The sequence below is a fragment of the Equus asinus genome, chromosome 29 (assembly GCF_041296235.1).
Source record: "Equus asinus isolate D_3611 breed Donkey chromosome 29, EquAss-T2T_v2, whole genome shotgun sequence".
In the NCBI taxonomy this organism is placed as follows: Eukaryota; Metazoa; Chordata; class Mammalia; order Perissodactyla; family Equidae; genus Equus; species Equus asinus.
Window position 1 is genome coordinate 34694119 of NC_091818.1, and position 23858 is coordinate 34717976.

General features: G+C 44.2%; 1 protein-coding gene across 7 annotated transcripts in view; it reads right to left on the minus strand.

The window, feature by feature from the left end:
- The window catches only part of CAMK1D (calcium/calmodulin dependent protein kinase ID), a 387635-nt gene that overhangs the window by 230118 nt on the left and 133659 nt on the right, over positions 1-23858 (minus strand). For all 7 annotated transcript variants that reach the window (XM_014850187.3, XM_070500828.1, XM_044762535.2 and 4 more), the window contains one exon: positions 9361-9492. In XM_014850187.3, the coding sequence (XP_014705673.1) occupies positions 9361-9492 (132 nt within the window). The remainder of the gene's footprint in view (positions 1-9360; positions 9493-23858) is intronic.

Genomic DNA, 23858 nt, shown 5'->3' on the forward strand with positions numbered 1-23858 from the left:
GTCTAGCAAGATGCCCCCCAGACACTTAATAACACCAGCAGCAAACGTTTGGAGAGCCCACGCGATGTGCCAGGCCTCTTCTAAGTGCCTCGCATGCACTGATTCTTTAATCCCTACAGCAATTATGCGAGGCAAAGACTAACATCCCCATTTTCCTGACAATGGAGGCACAGAGCTGAAATAATTTGCCCAAGGTCACACAGCTTCTGAATGACCGGCGTAGTCGGATGAAAACTGAACGCTGGTTCTCAGGTGTCCACCAAGACTCGATACTACCTCTAGGATGGCAGTATAAAATAGACAAGAGACGCATTCTTTCACCGTTAATGAGGACCCCCGACATGCGGCGGGCTGTTGCCGACATCAAGAACACGCAGCCCTGACTTAAAGAGAGACTATGGGGAAACCAGGTGAACGCAATAACAGGAAAGACAGACAGACCTGGGTCTGACTTCCTGCTCGACCTGTCAGGACTTACATGGCCTCCGGAAATTTCTTAAATAAATCCCAGTTCCTCATCTGGATACGTAGATAAGATAAAACGTGAAAAAAACGTGGAAAATAATATCCACTTGATAGGTTTACTATAAAAGTTACATAAAACAAGGCTTGTAGAAGCCCCAGCTAGTTTCCAAATTATGACAAAGTAAGAATATCTGTACTTAAAATCTCAAAGGATAGATATAAATTGCTCTAGATTTCAGTTGACTAGGTTGGGACAAAGGGTTGAACTCTGATTTTAGAGTTATCAGTCTATTAATTTAATTAATTGACAATTATTTCAATGACTCTGTTAACATCTATGGACATCTATTATCCATCGAAATCTGCTGACATCTATTTCTCACTATTCGTTGGGAGTCATGAGGTTTCGGATTCCTATGAGTTGTTCCCAGAGCATCCAAAGTTCCAGAGGCTGTTTCCTACCAGAGGGGAAGGCTGGGTACCCTAAAAGCTGGAGAACAGCTCCACAAGCCTCTGCTGTCTCCCTCGCTCCATCACTCACCCCAGTTACACGCTCGGCACCTCAGTTTCTCCTTTCGTAAAATGGATACAACAGTTTCTGCTCTTACCTCTCCCAGAGATGTTCTGAGTTCTTACAATAGTATAATGAGAGTGGGAATACCTACCATTTGCATAATCCCTAACACTTGAACATTTTCAAGTTTGAAAAGGCTTTTCAGATGCCTTATTATCTTATGTAGCTCCCCAGACAGCAGGTTTTTGACAGCCTTGAGGGTATAGTTACTAAATAAAGCAAAAAGAATTTTTTGCTCTTCAGTGGAAAGATATAAAAAACTAAAATGTATTTAAAATGTGTATATGTGTACATGTGAATATGCGCATATATGTATTGCCTATACATGCACCCATGTGTGTACAAACATGCATGTATACACATATGTACGGGGGGTGTATTTAGCACACCTGTGCTGTGGCCTCCAACAAGAACAAAAATACCACATCTTCATGCTGCTGTATTTGTTTACAAATATCCTTGCAAGTCTTTGGGGCCCCGGTGATACCTAACCACATATCTGAATCATATAGTCAACGCTATTTCTTACATACTTATAAAAGAAAAATGCAAATGGCTATCAAAATGGATATTAAACCCCATTTACCAAATTCCATGCCACCACCACTTTAGAAACGATTCCTTTAATTGCATATTTCCTACAAAGTTCAGCCCACTTACCTAAGACTCTGGCCTCAATTTTGAACTGACTTTGAGAAAAAGAATCAGTTATTCAGCTTTAAAATGGTAACTGTTTCAACCACCCAAATGATAACCGTGGACTACAAATATGTAAAATAAAATTTATTCACCCAATTATACATAATTTAAGCTAGATAATGAATGAGTCATCAACAAAACTTCACTAAAATCATTTATCTACTCATATAAATAATGCCAAAACCATACAGAAAACAGAACTGACACAACCTAAAGTTTAACCAAAAAGAAACAGCAAACCTTCGGTGTATATTTATTTCTTTTTCTATATTTGCCATCCTAGTCTATCTCAAGACTTCTTGCACTTCATCTTTCGTGTGTGTCATCCTCAGTGTAAGCAATTCTGAATTTTTAAGGAATGTTAGGCTACATGATATATATACACTTCTGTTGGAGTCACTGAAGTGAAATTGGTATAAATCATTAGCTAAGTAAGTTTACAGAAGAAGGGGAAAAACATTTGCCAAGATCTATTATTAGAGAAATTTAAACCACCAACAAATTCACACAAAGCCTGAACTCCCCAAGCACATATCCAGATTAGATGGCAGGGAGACGGCGCCAGGAAGTAAGCTTGCAAATAATTGACACTGTTTCTAAAAGTGTGATAAAACACATTGTTTCTTCAACGACTCTAAATATCTACAGAGTAATATATATAGGAGAAAAGGTGGTAGGAACAGCCAGACTAGAGTTCAATCTGCTCTGTTGCCATAGGAGAATCATCTTCCTCTCAAATCTGCCTCCTCTTCTAGAATGCCCCATGTTGTGGATGGACCTGCCATCCTCTGGGTCACCAAAGCCAGAGAGAACTGGAAGTCAGCACAGATTTCTTTCTTACCCTAATCCCACTTCGCCAAGTCAGTAGCCAAGTCCAGCGTTTCCACGGTGAATCACCCCAACTCACCCCTTGCCTCCATTCTCACCATCATGCCTGTATAATTCAGGCCTGGATTCAGGAAATTCAGTCTCAAGAGGCAGACTTCACAGAGTCTTCACAGAATCAGGAGGGATAGAGGTCAACCTTGGTGCCGTGGGGTCTCAGAGGGAAGAGCCCACCTAGGCAAGGACAATCATGGGGGGAATCCTGAAGGAGGGGGCATCTCAAACTGAGGCTTAGCCCATTGAAGCAGGAAGGACGGGGAGGGCGACGCAGAGGCCTGAATGATCTGTTCCTTTCGGGGGAACTAAACTGAAACATGGGGCATGGGGGTGGGGAGGGGTACCAGAGCAAGATCACAAAGCCAGGGGCTTGTTTACAAAGGAGCCTGGATTCCACCAAGCAGAGGACATTGTGGCATTAGAGTGGGGAGGGTCCACACAGACATGCATTTACAGAGTGCTGTGGGAGCAAGGACTGAAGAAAGGGAGACAAACCGTTCCACAAGAGCCACACTTCATGCAATATTTGGGAAGCAGAAACCACAGGCAGGGAGGGGCCCCAGAAGTTCACGGTCACTGGACAGATAAACTAACACGCCTGCTCAGGCTAATTTGAACATCTCTGTTTTGTCATAAGGGACACCACCAATTCAATTTCCCTTCCATTCTTGGAGTTCTGTAAGCAATGCCCAAGAAGCTGATAGAACTAATAATCGATTTGGGATCTCAAATCAAACAGAAGATGTCCTGGATTATCCACTATGGACACAGCCATGTGAAGGCCACTCGGAAGCACCAAATGTGTCCTCTGTGGCTGTAAAGATGCGCTGGCATCAGACCAATTTTATATCTTATATACACGCCTATTGGTAGGTGAAATAAACGGACTGCCAATGGTGGTCTGAACAAAGCTGAGTTTATACTGTCTGCCTGGCAGGGAGAGACTCCTCAGTCAGGGGTCAGGTCCACAGGGCTCCCAGAGCAAAAGAGAAGGAAGGACCCCACATCAGGCAAGATTCTGAGGTCAGGTCTCTGGGAGGGCTATAGGAAAGAGTGTCAGCTCTTCTTCGTGATTCGATGCTTTCACAGAGCCTGGTGGGCACAGGTCCAGGATGAGTTGTGTCAACATGAGTTCTGTCAACCCCAGCAGGCCTGGGGTCATGCAGCAGGCACGCCCACACGTGCATGCTCCACGCTTGGGACGACTGTGATTTTAATCACACACATGATACAACAATAACCACCACGAAATAACTTACCACATCCCTCAACCCCGGTTTACTTGAATTGCGTGTTTTTTTGAAATTCAGGGAACTTTCAGTAAGGTTTTTCCAGGGTAGCCAAGGGTTCTAGGATCATAAAAGATACACTGCCTTCCTATTTGTTATCACATGGCCTCTAGTCACCACTTTTCACACTTCCCACTTGTGTCCTTAATTCTAAGTCTACCTTTCCAGAGAACATCACCTTCTAGGCAGATCAGATAGATCCTTAAGAAGCTGCATCGGTGCCTGAGAAACTCAAGGATCAGCTTCACCAGCTTGGCCATTTTCAGTCATTGGAAAAGTGGTTTTGTTCACCCTGAATTGATGAATTTCTATTGAAGCGTGTGTTTCTCTAAAACACAATAAACTGCTGCTTGGCAGTGATTTAAATAACTGAAGGAGGCCAGCCTGCCATCAGAACAAAGTGAGAGCAGAAGCAAGCCAGATTCAAATGAGTTAATCTAGAGAGAAGCCTTTCTCTGAAGGTTATTACTTAATACAAAACCAGCTGTCTTCTCCTTTGGGAGCTCAAGCTGCCTTCCCTCGAGTTAGGCTGCACAGCGAGAAACGTGTCTGGTCCAAGAGAACCAGAGAATCAAGCTACTGCAAGAGCACCCAGGCCTCTGGAGTCCTGCCCCTGCCTGGTTATGGGGCTCATCCCCTCTCCCTCCAGAAGGTTCAGCCCCAGGACTCTTCCTGCGGTCCATCATGACCTTGGCCACAGAGAATCCTGGGCTTTGGCAGGGGCTGGCTCTAGCAGCCCTGACCCCTGATAATGTGCTCAGAGCCAAGCTGTGCTGACTTGACTGACCCCTATGCCGGCCTCTCCAGGCCGGGAATGGCCATGATGCCCCTGCTTCTTCTGCCACCCTCAAAAAGCCAGGTCCTCACTCTGGAACCTAGCCAGTGGCTGGTGCCTGCTCCCCACTGATGAGATGATGGGCTCAAGTCCACTGTCCTCTCTTATAATGAAATCCAGCTCTTCAAAAGGGACCACATTTGAGTTTGCTGCTTTAAATGAAACCTCTCTCCTAAAGGAAACACCATCTGGTGTGTTGGTGTGTCTGTGCATATGCGTGTGCACACCTCTCTCCATACTCCTGGACACATGCAGAGCATCAACATCCCCTGGGAGGTGAGACCAGGAGGCGAGGACCCCAGGACAGCTGTCTCAGCACAGAGTTGGCTGTGTGTTAGAATCAGTGGGTGGATGAGGGTGCCTTTTAAAATTTCCAGTGCCCATCGTCACCTCCAATTCTAACTCAGTTGGTCTAGAATGGGGCCCCGGCTTCAGGATGATCTGAAATGCTTCTCAGCTGATTTTACTGTGCAACCGGGGTTGAGAACCACTGACTTAGAAAAAGGCAGAGACCATCAGCTGAGACTCCCCAGCGTACCCAGATGGAGGAGAACAGGCAATTTAAAAGCAATTCCTGCCCAAGCCCCTTCTCCGGGCAAGATCATCTATCTTTGCAGCCGACCAAGCAACCGTTAAAGGAGCAGGTTGAATTCCGGTGCCACGTTTCATTCAGATGGTGCTTCTTTAACAGTCTCAGCCTTGGTTTCCCCAACTATTGGTAAAAAGGCTACTCTCTGTACCTCTGGTTCACTTCTCCCATTTCCCATTCTCCTGCCTTCTGCATCTCCTTCTCTCTTCATCTCTCATTTAAATGCAGGCTGTTTACAGATCTGCCTTTCTACTTCTGCAAAAATGCTTTATGTGTTGCCTTGAAATTAGATCTGGGCAGTGCCGGCCCTCTAAGTAAATAACACCACAGAAACCATAAGCTCTATAATCCAACCCAGGGTATGTAACCCTGATGATGTGATATTTCACAATGCATAAAATACTCCAATCGTGGGGCTGGAGCTAACCAAGCCTCCGGCGAAAGCTCATGCTGAACCATCCATATTCTGCTCTCTGAACGCCCAAGTCAGACCAGCAGCTCTCTCTGCTGCACAGCCACCACCCACTAGGATGCTTGCCACTTCTGATTCCCTCTGAGCTTGCCTTAATATCTATTTATCAAGTAGAAAATTCATTGTGGAACTATTTTCAGAGCAAGTATAAAGCCATCCTTAAGGATATATTAGCTACATTACTCTAATCCAATGAAATACATAAATCTCTCACCCTGCAATAAAGTCAGCACTAGGAGGGTGAGCAGTCTCCCAGAGGGGCCAACGTGGATGAAAAATAGTGCAGAAATATACAAATGCCCAGCCTACGTGGCAGAATTCAGAATAAAGCAGGTGCCTTTGGTAATCGTCTACAATGATTTACTTATGAAAAATACCAAAAGGTTTTTTTTATATGTTCTTTTGGAAAACTTTAACATCCAGCAAGCCCAAATCACAGCTGAGTTTCAGACCTCCGTAGTCAACTGGTCGCCTCCACTCGGCCATTCCCAAGAACCTCAAACTCTGCACGTGCAAATCAGAACTCACCGCCTGCCCTCCTGCTCCTGTATTTCTCGTCTCAGTTAACAAGGTCATTATCCACCCAGTTATTCCATCGGAAGCCTGGTCGTTATCCTAAATCTATCTCCCCTCAACCCTCTCCCCGCCCCTTCCAAATTCCTAAGTCCTGAAGATTCCATTTTGTGCTCACCTTCCTATATGTCTCTTCCATCCCAACCCATAGCTCCTGTTTTAACTCATTGCTTCCCAGACTCCTCCAATGGCCTGCTAACGGCTCTCCCTGTATGGAGTCTTTCCCCCTCCAATCTATCTTTCTAAGTCCTGCCACAATAATATTTATGAAATACTCCTGATCACATTGCTCCTTTCATTAAAACCTTCCAATGACTCATTACTGTCTACAGGACACAGTTCAAAGGCTAAAGTGGGATATACAAGGCCTCCACAATCTGACCTCTCCAGCCTCTGGTCTCCCGTGCCTCCCCTGGAACCCTCTGCCCGGGCAGATGAGCTACGTGGAGTTCCCAGGGCACCAGCCTGCCGCCCATCTCCTTACGTCTCTTTGGGCTGCTCCTCCTGGTTGGAACATCCCTCTGCCTTTCTGCCCCCAGCAAAATACGCTCATTGTCTGGACCCACCCCCTCCTCCGTGAAACCTTTCCTCACACCCGACCCTAAAGGAGGAACTGGGCAGCCCCACCTTCGAGCCCCTGGTCAGACTTCTCTCCCAGCGTCTACATCATTGCACTTGTTTAGCAACAAACTGGGAGCTTCGGGAGGGCAAGAACTGCATCTTATCTTTTCCAGCTCAGTGCCTAGCAGTGCCGCCAGACACATAGGAATTTAACAAATAATGGTTAAATGAATGAATGTTCCAAGGACGGCATTGTATCAGTGGTTCCAAAACTATTTTCTTTACAACTCATAAGCTGTGCTTTCGGCTGCTTATGATGTGCAATTGCCTCCTATTCCACTTGTAAATCATTGGCAGAGGACCAAATAAAAAATCGGTAGAGGAGACAGATCACCTTCGTAACCCCTGAGAAATCATTTCTTTGTTCTTTATTCCCGAAAGAAGGGTCACCCGTCAAGGCGCTCCAAGAGCTGACACGGAGAAACTGCTACAATGAGTTATTCCAAATTCCTGGCCCTCCCTGCTTTTAATCGCCCCCTCCCTGGGAGTGGTTACTGTGAGGCACACAGTGGAGACACTAATTACAGCAGAATGACCGTGGCATAAACCAAGACTGGCTTATAAAGCCCACATCCACACCCCTGCCCGTATAGACAGAAAATAACACGGAGAATGAAAACTGACTTTCCTGGCTTTGTGGCTTCAAAGGAGGGAGTCACATAAAGATAAAGGCACCATCTTTGATTCAGCAACGGGCAGCCCCTGCGCCCAAGGCAGAAGCTCTGGAAGGCTCTGGGCCCACCCAGAATTCCACCAAAAATGTCAAATGTCTGCAACGCGGCTGCAACTTAATACCCAGCCAATACCCTCTTCTCCAAGAGCTGATTTCATATTGGAAAATGAGCAATTTAAATAAATGTTTCATTAACATCGTATTTTCCTGCTTGATGCTAATGCACTTAGAGTAATTTGTTTTCCCAAATTCTCTTCCACAGAATCATTTCATGCAATCCTCCATAGGGCAATCTGAAACTCTTTGGGTCCCTAACAGACAATCCAGGGACCCTAGAAACCAAGCAAACAGTAAGCAAAATCCCTTACACTAACGAGCTATCAAGACCCGCTGGTTCTGGAACACACACTACATATGTTGCAGACAGGACGAGCTGTCCCCATCACCTGGGGTGCTGGGTTTGTCCTGATGCAGCAAAGCATCGTTCAGCGGGCACTGTTGGTCCCCGAGAGACAGAAGTGGGAAGGTGGCTTATTCAGGAAGAATGTGGGGAGTGTAACACTTTGTTCTGAGCCCTACAAGGCTTGTTCCCGTTCTGCTCTGCTTATCTGTACAGCAATCCTTGCTATGTGCTGATTCCAAACCCCAAAAATTTCAAGGATATTTCTAACGTCTTTTATTAATAGAAGGTCTTAAGAATTTCAGAGCACAACACTCAGATACACTCCAAACATGCAAAAGCAGGTACCATATAAGGGTTTGTTCCCCCAAAACCTTGTGAGACACGGGGGAAGGGCTTGATCATGATGATACAGGGAGCACGCTGGACACCATGCTAATGAAAAATCATATTTTGGGTGGATCCAGCCACATCAGAAGGGTTCTGTGCATACTGTAATGCTGGAGGTGAAATTTTTTTATTTGGTTCTACTACACATGGGGAGCAAAAATAAAACTCAAGGAAGAGGTGAAGCACTTAAATAGTGAACTGGATGGAACGTGTGGCTGTGGATGCCATGTGTGTGGCAGAATGGGAGACCCATCAAAGAGGGTAGAAATAACACTGGTGGAGTTAGTATTCCAGGCTCTGCCACATATGAGCTACAAGGCGTTGGACAAATGACTCAGTCTCTAAGCTTCACGTCCTTCTTAGAAAATAAAGCAACAACAACAACAAAACAATAACAGTACTCACAGCAGTGGCAGCAGCAGCTACCCTTTATTGGGCACTTATTAAGGTATCAGGTGCTGTTGAAAGAGCTTTACAAACACTCGTTAAGCACCATCTCACAGCTCCTGAGAACACCCTGTGGGGGAGATATATTAACTCCAGTTTATGGAGGAGGCACAGAGTGTAGTAAGTGGCCAGAGGTCACCCAGCTAGAGTGAGTGTCAGGGTCTCAGTTCACAACCAAGTCTACTCGACGGCTGTGTCCCTTGGAAATAATAACTAGCTCAAATGACTACTCTGAATGCTCTGAGAAAATATATAGAGAGGAAAAGTGCTCCGAACGCACTGCAGGACGTCAATCTTGGTTAACAGAGCCCAACTCCTTACTGTGGGCTGCTTCTGATTGCTCTTTGACCTCTGAGAGGTCAGCTCCAGGCAGCCTGCTCCTTCCCTTGGATTAGGGACTCATCCATTCAAAGCTAGTCCAGGAAGAGGGTCGGGCCCTCCGGGCACTTACTTTCTCAAGACTGCTATCTCGTTCTCCAGGCTGCTTTCCTTGCCCTTCAGCGCCTTCTTGGGGATGCACTTCACCGCAAAGAGTTTTCCAGTTGCCTTCTCTTCGGCCAAGACCACTTCAGAAAACGCCCCGCTGTGAACAAAGGGGGAGAAAAAGCAGCAGCTTAGAGTCAGGAGTTTCGGGCTCCACAATGGCTCCTCCAATCCCGCTACCCAAGTTTGAGCAATAATAACAATGAGAACGACCGCCAGCATGACTGTTACTTTTTATCCAGCATCCCTTCCCACCAAACTTCTTTATGCAAAGAAGTACACACACGCAAATGTGCCCTCGTGCAAAGGGACACGTGGATGTCCACGTGGGTTTGGCTGCCTCCCAGTGCCACCTGCCACCCCGCAGAGCAACGTTGCGATAGGCACTTCGGAGCAAATATGGATGCTCCCTGGAAGGTTCCTGCAGAGAAGGAGCATGTCAGCACCCACACCCCAGGAAAGCAAGAAAGTAATACTAAAATTTCTACATTCCTCACGGGGGGGCCTTTTCATCCCAAGAAAATTTCAGAGCACTAGGCAAACATTGGATTAATTCTCACAGATAGGTAAGGATATAATTAAAGCGTGAGTTGGGGCAACACACGGTATTGACACGGGTTAATTATTGGCGGGGACATGCAAGTCTTCTTCCCTAAACCAAACAAACAGAAACACACATGATGCCCTGAGTAGGGGAGCCCTTCCTATCTGAAAATATAAATTTAACTCTGCAGGGGCAGAGCAACAAACTGAAAATATAACCAGGACAGTCCGGGCCAGAGAGTCCATTTCTCCAGAGAGGTCCCCCGTGGTCAGTGAGGGCTGCAGCCAGCACCTCAGCGCCACCTTGTCCCCCACCCTACCACCTCCCTATTTGCCAGCAGGCAGTGCCTGCGGGCAGACCTTCCGGAAAGACTCTGCAACAGAAACAGGCTCCTCCACTGTCCACTTCAGACCTCAGTAACTTGGGCTCTGTGCATGTGACCCAAGGAAAACCACGACCCACTGAGTCCTCCTCCGTCCCTAGACTTTCAGAAGCCACGCTTATGTCCTCAGAGAGACACTAAACATGGCTTCTTCACAGTTATAATGAGAGACAAACTCTACTGCATCAAAAGAAACCCCTAGAAGGACCAATGTCATCCCAATACCGGTGCCTCGGGGCCTTTGTTCTTCAGTCAACATCAAACAGCCGCCTGAGCAAGGAATACATACTTTTCTCTCCCTCTCCTTACCCGTCTGACACAGATGTGCAACTGTCATGGACCAAAGGAAGACAAACATATATTTTAAAATCCTTTCCAGCGAGAGGAATTCACTCTTCTTAGTGCAATTAACTGTGAGTCTTCGGGACTGACTTCCTACTGGAACGTGAACTCTCGTGAGAGAAGTCCGTCTGTCTCCAAGGTCTGTATCTAATTATAACCTGAGGGGCAGAAGATAGGCATTCCACAAAAGAACCAAATGGAAAATGTCAGAACAAGGATCTTCTGCCCAAATCCACAAATTACTGGCCACGCAGGATTTTCCCCCTCACTGTACCACATGCCCTGCATAGACAGAAACCTTCTGGAACCAGCCAGAACAGCAATTATGAAATATAAATACATAAAAACGCACAACAGATTTATCACAGCGTGATATATGGAATCAGACATTCCCTGGGACACTTGATCACTGTCAATGGCTGTCGCTCAAGAAAACCAATTCATAACAACTTCAGGGAATCCTCCAACCCAGGAGCTGTCTTGTCCCCTCTCCTCTGTCTCGGGGATAAACTGAGGTGGATTGACCTCACAGTGAGGGTTCTGACACGGAAGAAGATCCTGGACCATTGTGTATATGCTCCCTTTTGCATCCTCCGGGAGGCAGAACAAGAACTATGTTAGGTAAAGAAAAATCAGCGAGGAAAGACCAGGATTCTAGCGCCATGGGTGATTTTACGCCAGGTACTCCATTCATTCATTTTCAGTTTCCCTATCTGCCACTTGGGTCGCTGATGCTGACAACATCACAGTGGTTTCTCTCCTGAGTCTGTCAGATTAACCACGCCCATTTCCCAGAAGGTAAAGAAGCCCTTTAGCATCAGCAACCAAGCTGCCATCTGTATGAATAGTAACAGACTACGGCCAACGCAGAGGAGGTACTCTGCTTAGCTGTAGCTGTTAGGAGGCCATAGGGGAAAAATGCTTCCTCGTTCTGTGGATCATTCTCTCCCTGGAAACAGAGTGAGAAGTGTGGTTTATGCATGAACCAACCCCTTGACCCATGAGGGAATGAGGAGGACACCAGGGGTCTCCAGCAGAGCCAGTGCTGGTGAGCTGCTGCAGGAAGCTGAGGCCAAGGTGAGACAGTGCAGCTCCTGGATCAAGGGCATCTCTGCCCTTGTCCTTGACTTCAGGAGGGATGGACCATCTGGGACCCCGTGGTGTAGGTAGGACCATGGGCACAGATACATAAAAGGCTTCATGAGCTAAGCAGCTAGGGGCTTAACAATGAGGCACCTGTGAAAGGGGACAGGGTGGCTCCAGATGGCCAAGGGCGCCCCCTTCCATGACTCCAAGGGTTTCTATCAACAGCTGCTGAGTAGAGTGCCAAAGCCCAAGTTCATAGTCTCATCATCTCAGACTGAAAGTTAGCCTGCAATTTCACTTCTGAGGATACAGCCAAAAGAATCAAAAACAGAGTCTCAAACAGCTATTTGTACACCCACATTCATAGGAGCATTATTCTCAAAAGCCAAAAGGAGGAAACAATCCAAATATCTATCAATGGATGAATGGGTAAATAAGATACAGTATAGACATACAATGGAATATTATTCAGCCATAAAAAGGAATGGAGTTCTGACACAGGCTACAACATGGGTGAACCCTGAAGAAATTACGCTAAGTGAAACGGGCCAGAATCAAAAGGACAAATACTGTATGATTCCACTTACATGAAGTACCTAGAGTAGTCAAACCCATTGAGACAGAAAGTAGAATGGTGGTTACCAAGGGCTGGGAGAGGAAGGAATGGGGAGTTATGGGGACAGAGTTTCCATTTGGGAAAATGACAAAGTTCTGGAGATGAATAATGATGATAGTTACCCAATAGTGCGAACGTACTTAATGCTACCAAATTGTACGCTTCAAAATGGTCAAAATGGGAAATTTTATGTTATGTATATATTACCAGAATAAAAAATAAAAAGTCTGCCTCCTTCTACTCAATGCCATTACCTGGGGATGGACATGTTGGAAAAATTTGATAAACTTTTTCACCCATTACCTCCGTAAAGGAGAAATAAGTCATCTGAATAATTGTAGGGAACCAGATGTTGTGAACCACTTGACATTTACAAAGAGCTTTGGCATATATCAACTAATCCAATTCTTACAGCAACCACAAGAAGTCTACAGGAAGTTACCATCAGCTCCATTTGACAAATGAAGATATTGATGCAAGTGATAAGGTTCAGGAAAGCAAACTTAGGTTTCCTAACCCCTCCCAGGTCCTTTTCAATATACTCTGATGCATGCAATTAGCAGGGAGCTTGCCTCACAAATATGGAAGGTGACAGAAATGGAGGGTCAGACCCTGCCTTTGGGTAAGCTGTCATTCTCCCCAACGGTGCAAATCCACCTCGCTTCCACATTTAGCCTCAAAAGCGTGTGCATTTACCTTCTCTAAGCTTTCCAAAGACAGAACTCTCAGGTCCTCCTAAGGGATAGAAGATTAGCATAAATTGTTATTGTTCCTGCAATAAATAGAAATCACTTGAAGACACTTCCCCTGTTCCAGGAAAGCTAATTAAAACCATGAGAAGCAGAAAGTCATGAATGAAGAGTTTGGGCTCTTTCAATGTAATTACACAACAAAGTGATGTGTGTGCCTGTGTGTGTGTGTCTGTCTGAGAGAGAGAGAGAGGGAGGGAGGGAAGGAGGCTGGGAGGAGTCTGGCGGCAGAAAGGAAGACAGCAAGAAAAATGATCTGAGAGCCCTGAAAGCCTTTAGACAACTCAAGGAAATAAATTCCTAGGAACACAAGCAGGAAGAGAGAGTCACAACGTTTTAAAAATACAAAGAGGTCAAAGCAAGTTGACCACGGACTGTAAAATACAAGCACTGTGCGCTTAAAACTGAATAGAGGAAGCTTCCAGCCGGACTGGATGGCACTTGCATCTTGAAATGGCAGTCTGCGCGTGGCCTGCTCCTGCCTGGTGCCACGCCCCACTGCAATCCGCAGTCTGACTTCTTCCCTTGACTGGAACCATGGGGTCTCCCAATTGCTCGATTCAATGGCTTCTTCTTGCTCTTCATCCTACTGGTCTTTTGTGCGACCTTTGATGGTCCTGGCCTCCTTCCTGAAACACCCTTCTGAGTTCTATAATGTAGTCCTCTCCTTACCTTTACGTCCATTTTCTCTCCATCTCTGCCTGCTCCTCTCCTTCCCATGAAACATCAGTGATCCCAAGGGTGCATCCTCAGCCCTCCCTTCATCCTAATCTATGCCCTCCCCGTGGAAAATCTGTGGTTTCCAGTTTCCACCACCACCCATCTCCTCATGGCTCCCTAGCCATTAACTAAATTTTAGCCTCTCTCATCTGCAAATCTCATCTTTCTAGCTGCCTACTAGGGCTCTCTAGCTAAATCTCCTGACCAGCTTCTCAAGAGCACCAGAACCAAAGTGAAAAACAGTATCTTCATCCCAAAACTTCTCTCTCCTCTATTCTCTCTCATTTCTACCGACCCAGTAACCCAGCCTAGAACCCTGTCTATTTCACTCCTCTCTCTCTCATTCCCTTCACCAAGTATATTCAGGTCTCCTGCTAAAAAGATTCTCAGATGCCCATCGGTTCTTCCAACCCTACACCACTGGTCTGGTTCAAGTTCCAGTTAGTTCACCCTGGTCTACTTCCAGGACTCTTTCCTGGCCCCCCCCCCCGCCCCCAGCAACCCTACTCCCACCTGCTATCTCCCATCTGCTCCTGGAATTTCTTTTCTAAACTAAAGATCCGATTACGTTCCACCCTACTTAAAACTTCAAGGTTTCACATCCACACAGGATAAAGTTGAAACTCCTTTGCAAGTTATCCATGGCATTCAAAGTTCTTCCCAACCTGACCCCAACTGTGCGGGCTCATCTACCACTAGAGCCATCCTCCCCAACACAAACAAGTCCCACTATACACCCATCACCCCTCCACCAACCACATCAGTTAACCAGAAGTTCCCCAAACACGCCCATGCCCTTTCACACCAATGGTCTTGGTTCCAGTCCTGCCCACCTCCCCCCTTCCTTGAACATCATTCTGTTTGGCAACATTCCATTTATATTTGAAAGGGCCCAGCTGGTATATTTCCTTCTCTTTGAAGGCTTTCTCAACTGCTTCCCATCCAGACAGAATGAGGCCTTCATTCTGAGACCTGCACAGTTGGCCTACCCCTTTCACCCCACTTACACATTCCATTGTGGTCCTTTCTGTGCTTGTCTGTATGACAGCAGGGGTCTAAGTTTACATTCTTTTCTGTGTCTTCATACCTAGCAATAGTTGGACCAACTGGTGCCCAAGACAATTTTGATAATCACCATTATTTGGGTCTCTCCTCTGATTTTCCATCTAGCTTTGCAAATTTCCCTGGTACTGTAGATATGCAAAATAAATGACAGACGCTTATGACCTTCCACTCAGTGTATAGGAAAATAACACTGTCCCTTTCTTCCTTTATAATGCATTTCTCTAAATTTCAATGCAAGCATATGCAGAAAGAACCTCAAAGGTTTCTCTTGAAGCATTAAAATTCTTTGAGTCTTTCCTGATATATTTTAAACCATGCGCTTACGTGCGTGAATGCTTAAGTGACAGTCTACAGTTGATTAATCCTGATATCACTACCTTCCTGACTGGTAAAAATATAAAATTTGTGAATTTATGATACATTTCTCCCCATAAACCTTCATGCTGGTTAAATAAATAAAATTTGGTAGGAAATAGAAGAGGGCAGATTTTTAGACAGATGAAAGGGCTTTAGAAAATACATAATAGTGGGAGAAATAAAAATCCCAGTGTTTTGAAAACTGTATTTTTTTAAGTTATGACAAGCTATTTATTTGATTTTTAAAGAAAACTATTATTCTATTTAAAAAAATACACACCAAGTTTCCATGTAAATTACATCTCTATGACAAATTACTGAAAAGGTCAGACAAGAAGTTATTCTTGAAATGCTAAATATTTTCAGCTCCTGAAGATAAGCACTACAAATTACAAAAGCTGAATCCTTCCTCTTTTTCTTTCACATTTCAAAGAAAATCAAATCATCACCTGGAGGCAGCTTACTCTGATTATAAGCCAGGCTCCCAAGAGGAAATAATCTTTTGAGAGCCGAATTTCCAAGACTCGAAGGAAATGTCACATTTTCTATATTGACTAAAGAATTCTAAACAACTCCTTTTGCTTTTAACTTTATAAATGACGGCTCTGAAAAGGGCTGTTTCATTTTTCTTTACCTGGTCAGTTTTAAGAATGGAATCCTGGTGTTGTAATGGTTGACTATCCATGCACAGACTATCCATGCTATAAAGCACACCCTGAGGATTTGTGGCTGGTCCTCAATGAATGGAGTGGTCCCAGCTCCCACTGACCAATGGCAGGACAAAGACAAGAAGCAGGAATTCCTTATATTCCCAAATTCTCTGAGAAAGCAGCACAATATCGATGTGCCCTGGGGACGTCTTGGCTAAAAACAGACATTTAAGAGTTTTCTGAACTACGGATAGACATTTACCTTCCAGTTGTTAAAAAATTTCTAGAGCCATTCAGGCTATAATTAACAAGACAAAAAATAACAAGTGTTGGAGAGGATGTGGAGCAAAGGGAATCCTCAGACACTGCTGGTGGGAATGCAGACCAGTGCAGCCACTATGGAAAACAGCATGGAGATTTCTCAAAAAATTAAAAATAGAACTACCATATGACCCAGCTATCCACTACTGAGTATTTATCCCAAGAACACAAAATCAACAATCCAAAGGGATTTGTGCATCCCTATGTTCATTGTGGCATTATTCACAATAGCCAAGAGGTGGAAACAACCCAAGTACCCAAAACTGATGAATGGATAAAGAAGATGTGGTCTATATATACAATGGAATACTACTCAGCCACAAAAAAAGACAAAAATCGTCCCATTCACAACAACATGGATGGACCTGGAGGGTACGATGTTAAGTGAAATAAGCCAGACAAAGAAAGACAAACACCATAAGATTTCACTCATATGTGTGTAGGGGAGGAAGACATTTCCTCTACCCAAAGTGGGTTCATCTGGCCAGAGAATGAATTAAATTCACATGAGACAGAATAGCAAGAGAAAATTAAACAAAGCTGTATAACATGTATACCTGGGAGAGGCCCAGGCAAGCTGAGCAACTCGCCAAAATGGCTGAAGCCGTCACCTTAAGTATCATCTCAGCTAACAACAAAGGAGGATGTTGGGGGTGGGGGGAGTCAGTTACAGGAGGTTACCAGAAACAGGAATAAGATTATTATGCAGATTTAAGTCCTTGCCTTTGGTATTGATTAAGAGTTTCTAGAGAGAAGGTCATTCCCTTTCTTCTTCCTGGTACAGAGAGGGAGGCACCTTTACAGATAGAGATTTACCTTACAAATGTAAATGTCTCCTAACAAAGGGCAAGCAAGTTCCACTCCTCAAAGCCTCCTTCCCTGTCCCAGTTTATCAAAAGCAATCAGCCCAATAATCCTCATGCCAAAGAGACATATCTTGGCAAGGCCAAGACCAGCCCCCACATGTGGAAGATGAACAAACACACGGATAAAAAGAACAGATTAATGGTTACCAGAGGGGTAGGGCGTGGGGGTGGGGTGGGAAAAGGGTACAGGGGCACATATATATGGTAACAGATAAAAACTAGACTATTGGTGGTGAGCACAATGCAATCTATACAGAAACTGATACATAATAAGGTACACCTGAAATTACACGATGTTATAAACCAATATGACCTCAACAGTTTTTTTTAAAAATTCCTAGAGCCACTCAGAGTACCTGACCTCCAGATCTGCTGCTATATACTGAGACCAGAACTCAGAGCTAAGCCACGCCCAGAGATATGCTGGCTAACCCACCTACTCACTATCAATTATTATCATAAAAAGCAAAAACAAGAATCTATGGATTTTGCTTTCTGATTTCTAATGACCTTTAACCTGAAGTTATTAAGAACAATATCAGATAGTATCCAAGATGAGCAGTGCATGTGCTGACTGTCTAAGTGCAGATAATTTAAAAATAAATTCTCCCCTCATACGAGAGCGATCTAATCACAAAACAGACAAACATTCAGCCTCTGAAAATCTACTGTGACTTGCACATTTCAGGTGCTCCATGAACGTCCATGCAGTTGAACTGGCAAAACCTTAAAAAGACGCCTTCGATTTTCAACAAGAATTCCAGAGCTATCTTTTTGATTAACAACAGTACACTCAAGCAATCGCTTGGTAAAATTACATCCATCCCAAATCAGACCAAGAAATAATCAGATGGTGCTGAAATGATCTGGCCCATTAGCTGGGAGTCAGCTGTTACTGGATCGTTGCCTTTCTGTGCTTTTCAGTCACTCTACATACAAATGAGATAGATTGTGTTATTAACTTTATGAACGGCATCACCTCAAGCCCATTACCACGACTGTGCTGTGCAATTGGGCCAACAAACGTTAACCCCGGGCCTCAGAACATAAATTGAAATGTTCTTTTCCACTAAGCACACTCTTTTCCCCAGTGTCTGGCCAGGACGATATTAAGGGCTGGTAAGAAAAAAAAAAGTGGAAAAAACCTAAACAGCAAAAAATGAAGTTAGTGATATTTGGCTCTAGGCAATAAAGAAATAGACAGGTGCCTTTTAGACCTATTGTTTTAGAGCAGAATCAATTCTTACGATAGGAAAACCTAGCTGTTAACCCTAGCAATAGTCTTACTGACCCCAGAGAATCTAAATGGATAACAGCAGTGAATTCACATAGTCGCAACGTCTAAGCAACTCTCCAGGCAAAAATTAGGTGATTTTAGAAGTGGCAGTAACTCTTTCTGGTAGAATCTTCAGTTTAAAATCTTCGCTAATTCACACACCACTGATAACATTTTGTAGTGCTAATTCAGTCCATTACCCAAAGAAAGCCATGCCCAATTTGAAAAATAAAGCAAAGTGAAAAGTTTTGGTTTCACAGGCTGCAAGAACAAATATGTGTGCATAAAAATTGGTATCCCATTTGGATATAACATCTTTCATCAAAGAGTGTCTTCTAAAACCCTCCCCCTACTTGGCAATCACATAGTAAGCCATATGTTAGTTTATGTTAATGCTTGAGCTAAAAGTATTAAAATTCCATTTCTTAAAAAATAATCTATAACTCAGACTTTTATTAATTTGGGCCCGTGCCTCGCCAACCAGTTCAAATTAGAGGCCTACCCTTAACTTTAGAAGTTATGAATAGAAATAGGGAGACTCCCATGAAAATTAGCTATTCTTTCTCACTCAAAAAATCTCATCTTCCTCTTCAACTGATAAATTCCACAATGACTAGCATACTGACATAAGAGCTTCAAGAACCATGGGGAGGGGCGAGCCCCACAGCCGAGTGGTTAAAGTTCCACGTGTTCCTCTTTGGTGGCCCAGGTTTATGGGTTTGGATCCTTGGTGTGGACCCACTCCACTCATCAGCCACACTGTGGAGGCATCCCACGTACAAAGTAGGGAAAGATTGGCATGGATGTTAGCTCAGGGCTAGTCTTCCTCAAGCAAAAAAAAAAAGAGAAGGAGTGGCAATGGATGTTAGCTCAGGGCGAATTTTCCTCGGCGAAAAAAAAGAACCATGACAAGATGTTCTTAAATATTCACACGATTAGCCTGATTTTTGCCCAGATCAATTCTCATTCTGAGTACAGTTCTGCGTCTAAAGACACTGGAGCAGATTTGGGTGATGACCGTGCTCATCAGAAGGGAAGGCATCAAAACACCAGCCCAGTCATTGCGTGTGACATCTTTGGTTTCTTAAAATTTTTCTGTGGTGCTGAATCTTTACTGTTAATTGCTTCACTGATCCAAACGCAGAAGACAAATACATTCCAAATGAATGCACGCTGCCATCCTTTAGAGAACATGCTTCACTTAACAACACAACTTTTTCCTCTTCCCTTCTCTGCCAGGGTCCCATATTTTCTCTCTGCTCTTCTCCAGCCACCTGTGAAGGGTGGATGTGGAACCCATGTGAGTCATTCATCTTTTTCTTAGCAGCCAACAAGGAGCATTAATGGAAGCCTGGTGTTGGGAGGTTGCAGCAGGATATAAGATTCAGTTCTTCCGGGATTACAAAGTCTCCTTGCAGCCACAGCTAAAAGGCTAGTAACACTGAAGAGCACATAAAGCGCCCGTGTGGGCCATACATGCATTTGTTGCAAGGGTACATTTGACTTGGAGGATGGAGGTAATGACTGAGATGAAACTGGAGTTCCCGGGACATTCTCCAGCTTTCTTCGCCAACTGTGCACTAGGTGGTACTTCTCATTGTGGTCTTCACAGATCTCCTGTTTGCTAAAGATTCTCCCTACACAGGTAGCTTCAGAAGGACCCTCCCCTTTCTCACTCCCATCCCTTATGACAGGGAAACCAGTCCCCTTCTCCCATGACTGCTTCAAAGATCCAATGTCCTTCTAATGCCAAATGGCCTGCGTAGGGGCTGGTGGACATCGTCATCAAGTGGTGGGCAAAACTGTAACCCCCAAGCTGGGATGGATACTTATGATTAATCCCAGTTGAGCTTCCCTCACATGGCCATTCCCACTCCCAGGGACCCTCCACAGGGCTCTTATTGTAAGCACTCTTCCAAGCTTATTTTAATTCTTGTTCAGGGCAGATGTATCAACAGGTAACTTAAAGGAATATTTTTTTTAAGTTCCATGCCAACCAAACTCACACATCAACGTACTTTGTGTGTGTGTGTGTGTGTGAGGAAGACTGGCCCTGAGCTAACATCTGTTGCCAATTTTCCCCTTTTTTCTGAGGAAGACTGGCCCTGAGCTAACATCCGGGTCCATCTTCCTCTACTTTATATGTGGGACGCCTGCCACAGCATGGTTTGATGGGCGGTGTGTAGGTCCCTGCCCAGGATCCGAATCTGCGAACCCCAGGCCGCCGAAGTGGAACATGTGAACTTAACCGCTGTGCCACCAGGCTGGCCCCTCAATGTACTTTTTAATTAGTTTTTCAAGCTCCTTCATAAAAAAGAAAATAGAGTCCTTATTGGTATAATAATTACTACGTTAAAGGGACATTTGGCTTTATCTACATAAAGAAAATAGGAGGCCTATCAAGAGTCTGGTAAAAAATATCAATGAAAGTTTGAAACAGCAAAACATTGGAAATATCCTAAATATCCCTCCATAGAGGACTGGTTAAGTAAGCTACAATCTAAAAATAAATGGAGTACTATACAGCCATTTAAAATAACTAAGTAGATTTATATGTGCTAATATGGAACCATCCCAAAGACATACTGTTAAGTGAAAAAAATTAAGGTAGAGAGCAATATGTCTATTGTGTTTCCACCTGCATAAAACACACACGCACACAGACACATACAATCCCTGGAAGGACAGACAAGAAGCAAGTAACACTGCAGCCTCCAGGCAGGGGCCTGAGGATGAGGCTGGCTGGGAGACTTACTTTTTACCCATTTTACTGTGAATATGTACTGTTTTTCCATTGAACGTTATTTAACGAGGTAGAGAAAATTTTTGAAAAAGAGAAAATAATCAATAAACATCTATACAAAATGACTATCCAGCTAATTAAAGCCTTTCTCTAGATGTCCTAGTTGGATTAACCAACTGGCTGTACCCTATTGATGAAATGTCATTGACAATCCCATTACACAGCCAGCTCACCTGTATGCTGTCTGGATAACCCGTCTAAACAGGATTGGTAGGAATAGCTGACTCAGCCCAACTTCGTTCACAATTAGCCTGGACACCTTCACCAATGAAGACATTCATAGCGTTTTGAAGAAAAACTTTTCCATAGAGATCATTCATAAATTACATTAGGGGACTCATTCACGGAGAAGTGGGAACTTGAAATGGAAAGATAAGTACGTTTCAACAGACTAAAACATCAGGGAAGATGGAGGGAAGTCAAGAAAGGCAAGGCGACACAAGCAGAACATGATGCAGATCCAGGGCTGTGTGAATAAGGCAGATGATACACACGTGATGGGTGTGGGGGAGGAGAGTGATGGTTTATCATGCAGAGCACAGTGCTGAGAACATATTGCATGTGTGCGTGTGCGTGTGTGTATAAATCTACAAAATGCATCATTTATACTCATAACATTGTAGAATCTTGTAGGGGATGCACAATGGCCCTATAAAGATGTCCGTGTCCTAATCTGCAGAACCAGTGAACGTTAGTTTACATGGCAAAGGGGATTTTGCAGCTGTGATTAGGTTAAGGGTCTAAAAATGGGGAAAGTAGGGGCTGGCCCGGTGGTGCAGCAGTTAAGTTCACACATTCCACTTCAGGGGCCCAGGGTTCACTGGTTTGGATCCCGGGTGCAGACCTACACACAGCTTGTCAAGCCACCCTGTGGCAGGCATCCCACATATAAAGTAGAGGAAGATGGGCATGGATTTTAGCTCAGGGCCTGTCTTCCTCAGCAAAAAAGAGGAGGATTGGTGACAGATGTTAGCTCAGGGCTAATCTTCCTTAAAAAAACACATTAATTACATAAATAAATAAATAAATTAAAATGGGGAGAGTATCCTGGATTATCCAGGGTGGCCCAATGTAATCACAAGGGTCCTGAGAAGAGGGAAGCTAGAGGGTCAGAATCAGAGAAGGAGACGGGTCGTCAGAAGGAGCAGTCAGAGATATTTTGATGCGGAAGGAAGCCATGGGCTAAGGAATGCAGGCAGCCTCTAGAAGCTTGAAAGGCCAAGAACGGGTTCTCCAAGACCCTCTAGAAGGAACACAGCCCTGCCAACATCTTAATTTTAGCCCCGTAACACCCACTTCCGGACTTCTGACCAGAACTGTAAGATAAATTTGTGCTGTCTTAATCCACCAAATTTATGGTAATTTGTTACAGCAGCAACAGAAAACTAATACAACTACAAATCTATGTTACTAGTATTTATCCCTATTTTACAGATGAGGAAACTGACCTTATCAAGGTTCAAGAACTTGTCCAAATCTCAAAGCCAGTGCTAGAGGTGCCAGGATTCAAACCCAGGTGTGAGGGGTCGATGGAAGGCTGCCACTGGGAAGACAGATTGAGGTCACACCGCAGATGTTGTAAATATCAGATGGAAGAGCATCACTTAGTGTGGCAGGCAGCAACAAGGCCTGGGGTTTTGAACAAATGAGGGAGGTAAACAGAGCTGATGAATATCCTCAAGCTAATCAAACGTGTCGTAGGGAATTCTCTGTGTTCTCTTCCATCGTTTTGAACAGAAACAGATAACTGTCCTCCTTGAAAAAGTAATATAGTTTGTCACGCAGGAAATTCAGTTACGGCAAACTCTTTTTCCTACTTATGCTATTGAGTGATATAAAAGATACTTTCTATATTTCCACCTTGAAAACTCCTTTCTCTTTCTTTCTACTTTAGTACGTGATCACTCTGTAACTGGAGGGATCTCCCTATGCTAGCCAGATGAAATGGCCTGCACATCTTTTCATCACTGAGCTGCATTTTGGACAGGTCTAGACACAAGGTTGTAAACAGAAGTTGGTCAAGATGCAAGTCTGTGCTTCCTTGTATGTATAGAGTTGCAACATGGAGGACAATTCTCTTCCCCAGGAAGACAGGTTACTGTGCAAAGAACAAAGCTTCCCTAATCTAGATAATCACCACCACACCACCTCACCATCATCACCATCATTGTCATCACCATCATCATCACCACCACCATTACCACCACATCACCACCACCATCACAACCACCATGACCATCATCATCATGATCACCATCATCACCATCATTGTCATCACCATCACCATTATCACAGTCATCACCACCATCACCATCACAATCATCCCCAATACTGCTTATTAAAGTCTTATTAGAAATTTATTTTAAAAACTATTTGCCAACCTTGTTCTAATTCTACCAATAATCCTGCATGATAACATTATGCCCACTTTACAGCTGAGAAAATTGAAATCCAAAGAGGTTAAAAATCTTGCTAACAAGGTAATAAACTGACCTTCTAACCCTGGTTTGATTCCAAAGTCATGCTTTTTCATTTTTAAACCAGGCCACCTCTCCAGGTGTAGCTAATTTCATAATTCAGGAAGAATAAGAAGAGTGGGTGAGGTTCAGAGATTTTTTTTTCACTGTATTCACCCCCGCAAAAAATTGTTCGAATTCTCACCCACATCGTGTCAACGGCAATCTGGGCT